The 12179-nt window shown below is 57.0% G+C and overlaps 1 protein-coding gene across 7 annotated transcripts in view; it reads left to right on the top strand.

Moving 5' to 3' along the window:
• Window positions 1-6078: 6078 nt before the first annotated feature.
• MEGF6 (multiple EGF like domains 6) overlaps window positions 6079-12179 on the top strand; it is a 119814-nt gene continuing 113713 nt past the window's right edge. For all 7 annotated transcript variants that reach the window (XM_037743533.1, XM_037743534.1, XM_037743532.1 and 4 more), the window contains exon 1: window positions 6079-6420. In XM_037743533.1, coding sequence (XP_037599461.1) covers window positions 6290-6420 — 131 coding nt within the window. In that variant the 5' untranslated portion in view covers window positions 6079-6289. The remainder of the gene's footprint in view (window positions 6421-12179) is intronic.

The raw sequence follows: 12179 nt of genomic DNA, 5'->3' as shown, positions 1-12179 counted from the left end.
ACCCAATGGAAATACCCAGAGACAGATCTATTTGTGATGAGTTCTGGATGAAGAAGCTGCCTCGGATGGGTGGAAGGAGCTGGGCTGGCTGATGGCGCCTGGACCACTGGCTAACCAGGCAATTCCTCCTTCACAGCGACAGCAGAGTAAATGATGGGGAAATATGTAAATGAAATGGAAGCAATGAAAAAGAATGAAACATTAGGGCATCTTCTAGGCTTAGCACTTAATCTCTAAGCAAAGGAGGGAGATGCAGAGAAAAATTACATACGTCTTAGTACCTGAAATTCGAAACTGAAATAGTCCAACAGCATCAGTAACCACAATCAAACCAAAGCTAGCCTGGGCGTGGTGGCTCACAGCTGTTATCCCAACACTTTGGAGGCTGAGGTGGGCAGCCGAGGGCAAGAGATCAAGACCATCTTGGCCAACGTGGTGAAACTCCATCTCTACTAAAAAAACAAAAATTAGCTGGGTGTGGTGGTGAACGCCTGTAGTTCCAGCTACTCGGGAGGCTGAGGCAGGAGAATAGCTTGAACCTGGGAGGTGGAGGTTTGCTGAGATCGAGCCACTGCCCTCTAGCCTGGCGACAGACTGAGACACCGTCTCAAAGAACAAAAACGGAAACTACAGATACAGACTGGGAAAATGTGTGCAACACTGTCCCACAGACTGTCACTTTATTATGAAAATGGACAAAGATCATTCTTGCAGAATATTTACTGTGCCCTGCATAGTTTATTTTTTTGCTACAAAAGCAACCTTGTGTCTAGTGAGCTCGATCTGCATGTAGAAGGTATGAAACAGACACGCCCAGGCTGATGCCTTTTTTCCTAAGTCCGTCTAGGCACCCTCTGTGGTGCTCGGCTGTCTTGTGTGCAGGGAGACACATTTTGGGACTGAGACGGTCACATGTCTGAGTGTCACCCATGCCCTCTAGTGCCAGGCTGGGCAGAGGACCTGGTCTTAGGGTGGAGGGGGTGAGATTCAGGGGCACAGACAGCCCCAGGGGCCTGCCTGTCAGAGAAGTGAGCTCCCTGCTGTGCCTGAGAATGAGGGCTCTGTGTAGGGACCAGGGAGCGAAGTGGGGGACGACCACAGACCACCCCGGTGACTGCCCCATCACCTTGAATGGTGGGGGAAAGCAGTGCACGCCCTGTGAGGGCACGGTGGGTGTCCTGGCCATAGGGATTTCCAGCAGGAAGCACATGTCCTCTTCCTGCCTGCCTCCCTACCTGGGACCTGCCCAGGACTCTTCCCCTGTCACCCAGCTCAGTGCCTGGGACGGGGGAGGGCACAGAGGCAGGGTGAGGTCAGCGGAGCTCATCTGCAGGGGCCTAGAAGGGCACACACGAGGTCATATATTTTCTTTTTTTTGAAGAAGAAGAAGAAGAAGAAAGAGAAAGAAAAAAAAGAATAAAAAAAAAAGAAAAAAGAATGAAGGAGAGGAAGAAAGAGGAAGAGGGAGAGAGAACAGGGGTGTTTCTTTATTGCCTGGGCTAGAATGCAGTCTAAAAATGGGTATGCCTGTAATTGTGTTTAATAACGGAGACATAATAAAAAAATAAAATGAGGGAAGAAAATAACTAACAAGCAGCCAACCAATATTTCATTTAAACCTGTAAGTAGGTGTGATGTGGTACTGATAAGAGCGTGTATTTTGTGTATTTAAAGTGGAGAGTTCTATAAATGTTAATTAAGTCTACTTGTTCCGGATCTGAGTTCAAGTCCTGGATATCGATGTTAACTTTCTGTCTCATTGATCTGTCTAATATTGATGTTGAAGTCTCCCACTATTATTGTATGGGAGTCCAAGTCTCTTTATAAGTCTTATATATCTGGGTGTTCCTGTATTGGGTGCGTGTATGTTTAGGATCTTTAGCTCTTCTTGTTACATTGATCCTTTTATCTTTATGTAATATCCTTCTTTGCTTCTTTTGATCTTTGTTGCTTTGAAGTCTATTTTATCAGCAAAAATTGCAACTCCTGCATTCTACTTATTTATTATTTTTGCTCTCCATTTGGTTGGTAAATTTTCCCCACCCCTTTGTTTTGAGTCTTTGTGTATCCTTGCATGTGAGGTGTGTCTGGATGTAGCATACCGATGGGTCTTGGCTTTTTTTGCCTGTCTGTGTCTTTGGATTGGGGGATTTAGTTGATTTAAATTTAGAATTAATAGCAATATATGTGAGTTTGATACTGCCATTTAATGTTAGCTGGCTGTTTGCCCATTAGTTGATACAAGTTCTTAATTATGTTGATGTTCTTTATTTTTTGGTATTTTTTAGAAAGGCGGATACTGGTTGTTCCTTTCTATTTGTAGTGGTTTTTTCGGAAGCTCTTGTAAAGCAGGCCTGGTGGTGATGAAATCTCTGAGTGCTTGCTTGTTCACAAAAGATTTTATTTTTCCTTCGCTTATGAAGCTTAGTTTGGCTGGATGTAAAATTCTGAGTTGAAAGTTCTTTTCTTTAAGGATGTTGAATATTGGCTCCCACTCTCTTCTAGCTTATAGGGTTTCTGCTGAGAGATCTGCTGTGAGTCTGATGGGCTTCCCTTTATGGGTAACCTGACCTTTCTCTCTGGCTGCCCTCAGTATTTTCTCTTTCATTTCGACCCTGGTGAATCTGGTGATTATGTGCCTTGAGGTTGGTCTTCTTGAGGAATATCTTTGTGGTGTTCTCTGTATTACCTGGAGTTGAATATTGTCCTGCCTTGCTAGGTTGGGAAAGTTTCCCTGAATAATATACTGAAGCGTATTTTCCAGCTTGGATTGATTCTCTTTGTCACATTCAGGTACACCTATGAAGCGTAGATTAGGTCTTTTCACATAGTTCCATATTTCTTGGAGACTTTGCTCGTTCCTTTTTATCCTTTTTCCTCTAATCTTATCTTCTCGTTTTATTTCATTAAGTTGGTTTTCGGCCTCTGATATCCTTTGTTCTGGTTGATCAATTCGGCTGTTAAAACTTGTGCATAGTTCGCGAAGTTCTCGTGTTGTGTTTTTCAGCTCCATTAATTCACTTATATTCCTCTCTAAATTGTGTATTACTGTATTGTTAACATTTCGTCAAACCTTTTTTCAAAGTTCTTAGTTTCTTTGCATTGGGTTAGAACAAGTTCTTTTAATTCCCAGAAGTTTCTTATCCACTTTTTAAAGTCAGCTTCTGTTAATGGAACACAGTCTTTCTCCATCAGGCCTTGTTCCGTTGCTGATGAGGAACTGTGATCCCCTGTAGAGGGAGAAGCGGTCTGATTTTGGGTATTCTCAGCCTTTTTAGGCTGGTTTCTTCCCTTCGTTATAGATTTATCCATCTGTGGTCTTTATAATTACTGTCTTTATAGTTGAGTTTCTGAGTGGATGTCCGACTTGTTGATTCCCGGTGCTAAGATCTGAGCAACCCACTGCGCCGGCCAAAACAGCGGTGTTAAGATTGATGGTGCTTTTCTGACTCTGCACCAAGAACTGCTGCTCCAAGGCAGCGGCAAAACTGCCTCGCTGGCCACAAGAGTCACGCTGGCAACACGTGGGGCTCCTCCACTGGGAATCTCCTGGTGCGTGAGCAACAAAAATTGATCTGAAAGTGTGGAGTCCTCTGGTTCTCTGCGCTTTCAGTGGGAGCTGCAATCCCGAGCTGCTAGTGATCAGCCATCTTGGATCTCTCTCCCCATGTATTTTCATAAAATAACTTACTTTTGCATTGTTTTTCTTCCAGAGGGCCCCTCATTTTATACGTTTCAGGCTGTTCGTGACCTGAATCCTCCCCTGCCCAGAGACCTCCTTTTGAACCCACAGGATCCATCCAAATTCTTTCCTTCTTCCTCTGATAAGCTGGAGAATGTTCTCCAACAGTGAGTCATCCTCCTCCACCCTAACCCAGGCCGGCTGGAATTCAGCAGAGAAGCTGGAAAACTTTTTAAAGGTGTTCATTCATTTGCTGGACACACACTTGTTGACCACCCATGTGTGCCAAGCCAGCCCTGGAAGAGCAGGCATCAGATGTAAAGATGGGGAAGCCATTCCGCAGCTCTCAGGGCCGGGGAGAAGCTCACGGGTTTGCACCTCTGCCTGAGGATAGGGCCCAGCACAGAAGTGGGGCACTGGGGAGGTTTTCTTGGGTGCAAGCTCTTGGGATACCAGGAGGATAGTAGCCCCCAAACCCAGGCTGGGGCAGCCCCTGCAGCTGAGCTCCTGGGAAGGGTGGGCAGTGGGTGTGAGTGAAGGGCACAACTGAGAGCCCCGAGGGACAGATGGGGGTAGTGTTGGAGCATCAGCAACTGGGGCACCCCCTGGTAGCTGGGGTTTCAGAAGACGGTGAACTCACCCACCTCTCGGGGACTCGGGCTATGTGTGCTGTTCATGTTTGTTGTTATTGATAAGGAGCAGATGACAGGGGTAAGGGCAGGTCCCCAGACCCAGACCCCTGTGTTCAGTTCGCGGATCTGCAGTTCACAAGCTGGGCGACTTGGGGTGCTACCCCTCCTGTGACCTCTGTCTCCCCTTCTGTAAAGCAGGGGTGAAGGTGAGGCTGGCCTGATGGCCACCCACCCCGAGGGGACTGAAACTCCAGGTAGTGTGGGGGCGCAGACAGCCTGTGTGTGTTAGGGGTACTGTTGCCCCTCCATTGCATCGGGATGGTTGTGGGGGTGCTCCCTTCCCAACCCTCTCCCAGCCAGGGCTCCCTCCAGTGCTCCCTATTAGAAGTTCCTCCGCCAGACCACACAAAACCTTGGAGGGGGAAGCTTCCAAGGAACAGGGCAGCCGGCTTCACTGCTGAGCCGGTGGCCAGTGTGCCTCTGCAGCAGGGACCAGCAGGGCTGGCTCTTTGTGTGGCTAATGAGGGGGCCACACCTGGCCCCCATCTGGTCCCACCCAGATCGCACCCCCCATCTGCTATTCAAAAAGAGACACGCCTGAGTATCTGGTAGACCTGAGCCCAAAGACTCCATGTCCATTCCTGGGACCACCTGGTTCTGGCACCTGGAATCAGTCAATTTCAAACCAAAACCAGGTTTCAAAGGACAAAACGGAATCTTACTTTGCAGAAGCCTCACCCTAGATAGTGCCTCTGCGCCCATGGGCACCTTAGAATTCAGCGCCTCCTCCTGTCTGTGGCTGCTGGGACCCCAGGCCCACCCACTCCAGGCCGCTGTCCAAGAACACTGTTCCCAGCACAGAAAGAGGAACGGGAATGCCCAGGAGGTAGCTAGGAACCGGCAATGCATGTCCCCGAAGCAGGGGTGTCCAGGGTGCACGCGGGTGGCAGAGACTGGCCACCCCCTCCTCAAGCCCTTCCTCGACCGCATCCCTGCGGGAAGGGAATGAGGTGTCAGGGCGAAGGTGGACGCAGCGTCCACGGGCAGGACAAGCCGAGGCTGGCTTCCCCGTGGAGCCTGAGAAGTGAGGGAGCCTGAGGGCTGTCTCCGGAGGTCGGGGTCGGGGGTCCGGGACTGCGGAGAGCTGCCTTTGCGGGGTGTGGTCCCTGGAGCCCGGCCCCTTCTGGGTTGGTCACTGCAGTCGGTTAGCATCTGGACTTTCCGCCTGAGACCAGCATGGAGCGCGAAGGGGCAGTGGCAGCCCCGTGGGGGTCTGGGGCGGGACTCCGGGCAGGCTGTGGGCGGGGCCTGGAGTGGGACGGGGCGGGGCAGGGGCGGGGCCTGGAGCCAGACATGGGCGGGGTGGAGCCGGACATGGGCGGGGCTGGGGCGGGCCGGGGCGGGGCTGGAAGCAGGATCCCGGGCTGGGGTGAGGGATCTGGGCAAGTCCAGGGGCCGTGCTGGGGCCGGGGCGCTGCTGAGGTGGGCGAGGGGGCGGGGAAGGGGCGGGGCCTAGGGCGCACGGAGCGGGGCGAGCCGGGGGCGGAGTCGGGGTCGGGACTGGGGTCCGAGCTGGGGGCGTGCCGGGGGCGGGGCGCTGCTGAGGTTGGAGGGGTTGGGACAGGGGCGGGGCCGAGGGCACTCGGGGCGGAACGAGCCGGGGGCGGGGCAGGGACTGGGGTCCGGGCTGGGGGCGTGCCGGGGGCGGGGCGGCCTTCCAGGCTCCGGGCCCGCCGCACTGTGCTCACCGCGCCGGGGCGAGTGCCTGCAGGGTGGACCCGGCGATCGGGTCTCCGCGGTGCCATTTCGGGCGCGGGCGGGAAGCGGACGCTCCGCACCTGCCCCGACCTCGGGCCCCGCGGACCCGGCGCGGGCACCTGTGGCTGCGTCCTATGGCGCACGTCGAGGCGGAGGCTCTGGGGAGCCGCCGGGGCCGCCTGTAAGCCGGGGACCGGAGAAGGCACCGGCGCGCACGATGCCGCTCCCTGCGGAGTCGAGGGCAGCGGGGCGCGAGGTGGCCCTGGCGCTGGTGCTGCTGCTGCTCCCAGCCGCGCCCGCGGGCGCCAGCGTCCCGCCGCGGCCCCTGCTCCCGCTGCAGCCCGGCATGTGAGTAGCGGGAGCTGGGAGGGCTCGGCGGGTCGTCCAGAGACGACCTCGGGAGGCCCGCGGTGGACCGAGCTCCGAGGCTTTGTCCGTGGGGCCCCAGAGCAGTGGGCTCTTTGCCTTAACTGGAGAGGGGGTGGCTGAGACACAGGGCTCCGGGTGGAGCCTGGGGCCCTTCTGTGGCAGGGCCCCTCCCCGTATCCCCTCCCCCTCTCCCCTCTCCCTCTCTTTTGCTCCGGGATGTGGGTTCTGCAGGCTCAGGCAGATGCTGTACTTGGAAAGCTGTGAGGAATCTGGGCCCCTTTCCGGGCAGAGTCTGGCCCCGGAGCCCGGCTGGGAGAAGGCAGAGAGGAAGCCGCCTGTTCCCGCTTCTCCAAAGCCTGCCTTCTGGGGTCTGGGGGCCTTCGCAGGGGCAAGCGTGCCCAGACGGGGGAGCTGAATGGAGTTGGTCTGTGTGTTAAACACGTGCGCTTTGGGCTGTTGGAGAAGGAATTTAGTGCCAGAATGGGCAGGAAGAGAGGGTCAGGGAGCCAGCCGAGATGAATTTAATTTTGAAAGATGATTCCCCAGCGGGCCGTTTAGCGGTCTCTCTTGAACAGCAAATCAATCCTTGTGTTGGCCTCAAAGGAAAACTGGTGTGCAGTGGAGGAGAAGGCGGCGGCTGAGAGTTGCTGGCGCCCCCACCCAGCACTCCCCGCCCGTGTTGGGCCTGGGGCCTGCAGAGCTCTAGAAGGCTGCAGACGCGCAGGCGAGGGCCAGGCTCAGGTGAAGGCCTCCTGTCTCACAGCCTCCGGGTCCTGGGGCCACAGAGGGGCTCTCAGGCTGCTCCTGTCCAGCACTCCCCACAGGGCCTGGTGCTCAAGGGCCCACCACAAACCTGGCCGTGCAGGACAGAGCTGCAGCTGGCTGGGGACTGAGAAGCTGCCACGTTGTGCTGGCGTAGGGGAGGGGGTCCAAAACCTCAGCCCCACCCTGGGTCTTGCTTTACTTCACTAAGTGGAGGCCTTTTCAAAGCCGTGCTGTCCCTGGGTTGGGGGCCTTGGCATCCACAGTGTGAACAGCCCTAGTCCTGACTCCATGGGCTGCTGGATATTCCTCTTTCCTGTGACCCCAGTGCATTTATTGGAGAGCTGCAGGCTCAGAAGGGACACCACAGTGGCCTTCGGTGCTCAGCCAGCCAGCCCCTCCCGGGACCAGCCAGGGGCTTCCAGGGGCACAGGCTCCCCGGAGTCCCGGGGTGGGCTGCTGCTCAGCAGAGGTGAATGGCCCACTGTCTCTGCTCCGGTGTCCCTGCTCCTGCAAGGGGCCTCTGCCACCAGGGCACTGCAGACCCTGTCGGCGCCCTTCCTTGGCCCCCTGCCGGACTCGGACCTGCTGGGGTCTCCAGGAGTGGAGTGGAGGGTCTGCTTCCTATGTTCTGCCTGCACACCTGGTGTTGGGAGGCCCTTTGTGAGCCTGGGGCGAAGCCGTCTGAAATGTGGAAATGGGTTGCAGGGGAGGCGGCTCTCTTTGCTCATCCTTGCTCCAAGCCTCCCTCCACTCCCTTCTCTGCCCTTCCCTTCCTGTGCTTCTCCAGGGGAGCCTCCCTGGCTGCAGTGAGTGGCGGTGGCTGCGCTGGGGCCTGTGCCCCTGAGTTATCTTCTGGGCTCCAGGCATTTCCACTGGGGCCTCTGCTCTACCAGCGAGAGTAGACAGACTCTCTACTGTCTACCAGCGAGAGTCTGAGCTCTGTGCCGCCTTCCACAGGCCTGGTGTCCTGGAAGCACCTGGCGTGTGGCTGGACAGGCAGCCGGGCCTCAGTGGGCCAACACTGGCCGGCTGAGTGTGGGGACCTGGAGCTGGACCCTGGGGAGATCCCCACTGAGCTGTGGAGAGCAGGGCCTGTTCTGAGGTCCACTCTGTGGAGCAGAAAGGAGGAGGACGCTGTGGGCTCCGGTGGGGGTGGGGCAGGGGCAGGGTCGTTCTTTGCTCCCTTACCCCAGAGGAACAGGGTGGATCCCAGAGAGTGCTTGGTTGCTACTGGTCCTGTCCTCCCCCCCGCCACCGTTTCCTCCTGGGAATCTGATGAGCGGGCAGGGCCTGGCAGGGAGAGTGGCACCCGCTCTGGCTGAGTTTTCCTGAACCACTGGCTGCTGAGTTGAAGCCGTACTGCCAAACTCCTGTTAATGCTAGAAATCGGGGCCCCTGGGAGACGCTGTGGGGGCAGGGAGGGCGGTGCCCTCCGACTCATGGACCCAGGTGCTTTGCCCCATCCCTGAGTGGGCAGAGCTGATCTGTCTGCTGATTCAGGTCACTCTAAAGTGAATTTCCGCTGTGAGGAAGGATGCTGGCCTCTTTCCTCCGGCCTCATGCAGGAGGCCCTAGGCTGCTGGCGGGCGTCTGGGAACGAGGCTGGGAGTGGGAGGCAGATTGCCCACGTGCTAAAGCATGGCCCTGCCAGCTCCGAGCAGCCGTGGTTGGAAGCTCCACGTTTTGGAGACCCTGAGAGGCGCTGCTGGGCTGCAGAGACCAGTGTTTCGAAGAGGCTCAGGTTCTCCCCAATGGAGCCCCCTCTGGGCAGCCAGGGCTCTGGAACCAGTTAATGACCTGATGCCTCCCCTCCAGGGCGGGTCGGGGCCTCCAGCTCCAGTCCAGTCTTGCTATTAGCTCTTTGGACCTCCTGGCACCAAGAGTCGCATTGGTGAGCCTGAGGTTGTCAGCCACGCTCCGCCCACCACCCCAGGCGCAGAAAGCAGCTGTTCTCAGCCTCACGTGGGGCCCTGAGTGCCGCAGTGCCAGACCTGGAGGGAAGGAGCTCACACCTACGTGAGCTGCTGCCTTTGGAGCTTCGAGTGACATTGAGAATCGTCTCCTTGTCTAGGGGAAGGCACCCGAGTGTCCTAGGGGCCCCAGGGCAGGAGCTGGGCCCCCCAACTCCAGGGCTTTGAGAGTCCCGCACCTGGCTGCTTGGGGGCCTGGGAGGCATGAGAAGAGGAGACCCATGGGGGTGAAAACAAGCATTCAAAAATGAATGTGATGAACGTGAGGGCCGCTGTCCTGAGCAACCCCCCCACCCGCTGCCCACAGGGGTCTATTCAGGGGCTGCATTCAGCCAGGCTGGGAAGCTGAGCCAGGCCGGCTGCCCGGTTTCTGGATCCCCCCTCCCCAACCTGGTGACGCCCTCACGGGGCCCAGACTGTCACTGCCCACCCTGGAGGGACCCTGCGGCATGCCCACCTCTGCCTGGGAGCAGATGGCTGGCCAGCTGGGCGGCATTCCGCCTCCGACTGCGCCGGGTCCGCTTTGTAGTTTGGGAATTCCCCAGATGGGAGGCGGCATCCAGCCGCAAGGAACAGACAGGCCTGGGACTCCGGTCCTGTCAAGGCCACCAGGCATTTTACCGGGTTATCCTGGGACACTTGTGGGGCGGTGGGCAAGTTTCTTTCTTTCTTTCTTCTTTTTTGAGATGGAGTCTAGCTCTGTCGCCCAGGCTGGAGTGCAGTGTTGTGATCTTGGCTCACTGCAACCTCTGCCTCCTGCCTCAGCCTCCTAGGTAGCTGGGATTATAGACATGAGCCACCATGCCTGGCTGATTTTTGTATTTATGATCGAGATGGGGTTTCACCATGTGGGTTAGGCTGGTCTTGAACTCCTGACCTGTGATCCACCCACCTTGGCTTTCCAAAGTGCTGGGATTACAGGTGTGAGCCACTGCACCCGGCCAGGCAGATTTCTTTATGTCCCCTCCTCTGCCTGCCCTCCCCGTCACCTCCTCTATCCTCCCAGGTGGGAAGGCCGCAGTGGCTGCGTGTGCGGTGCAGAACTCCCCAGAGGAGACAGTTGTTCCCACGCTCACTCCTCCTCCCTTGAAGGCTGGCTTGATTGATGATCAATCAGTCTTGTTAGGGGTCACTGCGAGAGCCACCCAGGAGCTGCTTTCAGGGACCACAGCCTGGCTGGGCAGGGCAAGGGCCCTCCGGCCTGGGGGAGAGCCTTGGAGGGGGAGGAGGTACTGGGGAGCCAAAGGGTGTGCTGGGGGCAGCAGCCCAGGGAGTGACGGTGTGATCTGGGGAAGGGCTGCTAGGTGGTCCCGGGTGGGGCTGGCAAGGGGTCTCTTGAGTCCTTCTGCACCGTCATCTTGCTGGTTCATGGCAGCCGAGGTTGCTGAGGTTTGACGAGGGCCAGGAGGGACAAGGAGGCCCCTCAGAGGGGAGCACCCATCCCCTCAGGACTCCAGCCCTGGCCATGTGTCCAAGCCCTGGAGGCCTGAGCTGCCGTCACGCCAGCTTTCCAGATGCTGAATTGAGGGCGCAGAGATGGTCATCGACTCCTCCGGTTGCACAGCAGGCCCCAGGCCTGGGGTGTCTGTTGAAAACCCGAGCTCACAGCTCTGGCCCCTCTGTGTCATCTCCATCCTGAGACGGTGACAGGCCCACTTCACGGTGGCTGCCCTCAGCACAGGGGCCATTGCAGAGTTGGGGCTGGACCCCTGGAGGGACCCCTGAAGCCCAGAAGCTCAGGGGTCATCAGCCTAATCCCCCACCCCCTTCCATTTTTTATGGCGAGGAGTTCAGGGCCACCTTTGCCCAGGGCTCAAGGTGGTCAAGTGCGTGGCAAGGCACAGGGGCAGCAAACGAGTTCAATGTTTGTAGCAGTCCCTATGGGCCCACTGTTGATGCACAAGTGACACTTCTTCCTGAATAAACAGTCCCAGCATCTGCAGTAACACTGGCTCACACCTCCCAAGGGCTGTCGGGAGCCCTTGTCTGTGCCGGCTCATTGAACCCTCACGACAACCTGGCAAGGCCAGTCCTCATTTTACAGGTGAGGAAACCGAGGCAGAGGTTCAGTAAGCTTCGCATCTTCAAGATGGGGCCTGGGGAGCTGGGATTCAAACCCAGGCGGCCCAGCAGCGAGACCTTGCTTCACACCGCGAGGCCTGGGGTTACAGGCTTCAGTGTGCTCCAGCAGCCCCTGGTGGGCTTAGGAAAACACACGCAATTCTTAAATCCCCGAGGAATGCTGGCCCCACCCCAAGAGTCCTGGATTCAGTGGGTCCAGGGTGGGGCCCAGGAGTGTGCATTTCTGCAGGTTCCCAGGAGGAGCTGCTGGTCCTGGCCTGGGGACCCCACTTTGAGAACCACTGCTTGATGCCTTGCACCCCTAGAGCCCGATGGTGGGTGGGTGAATGTGCTCATCGCGAGTCCTGCGCTCCCCGAGGTGCGAGTTCTTTAAAACGCCTGGCTCTGATCCCAAATTTGACACCGTACATGAAAGCTTTTGCAGTTTTAGGGGGACAGCGTATCTGTCAGGAGGAGGACAGGCTGTGGCACTGTCCCTGGAGGGGTTGGGGAGGGGTCCTCACGAAGGGGTGTGCTTTGAGGCAGACACGTGGGTGAGGAAGCAAGGGAGCGTAGCCGTGGAGCCAAGGCCATTCCTTGGGTGGGGGCGGGGCCCTGGAACCGGAGAGAGTGGGCACCGGAGAAAGTGGGCACCAGAGAGAGTGGGCACGGCCCCACCCCTGGCAGGAGGGACACAGCCCAAAGACGCTCCTGCATCTCTTGCTGGTCCTCACCTTGACTAAACCCTCCTGGCAGCCAGAGGGCAGAGGTGTGTGGGTGTCTGAGTGTGTGTGTGCCTGTGTATCTGCATGTGTGTGAATGGGAGTTTAAGAGTGCATATGTGTGTGTGATTGTGTGTATGTATGTGTGAGTATGTGTGTGAGTGTGTGTGCCATTGTGTGTATGAGTGTGTGTGATTACATGTGTGTGTGATTGTGTGTA

This window comes from Cebus imitator, unplaced genomic scaffold (assembly GCF_001604975.1).
Source record: "Cebus imitator isolate Cc_AM_T3 unplaced genomic scaffold, Cebus_imitator-1.0 Scaffold145, whole genome shotgun sequence".
Taxonomy (NCBI): domain Eukaryota; kingdom Metazoa; phylum Chordata; class Mammalia; order Primates; family Cebidae; genus Cebus; species Cebus imitator.
Note: the sequence above shows the minus strand (reverse complement) of the source record. Positions and strands in the feature narration are given on the sequence as shown.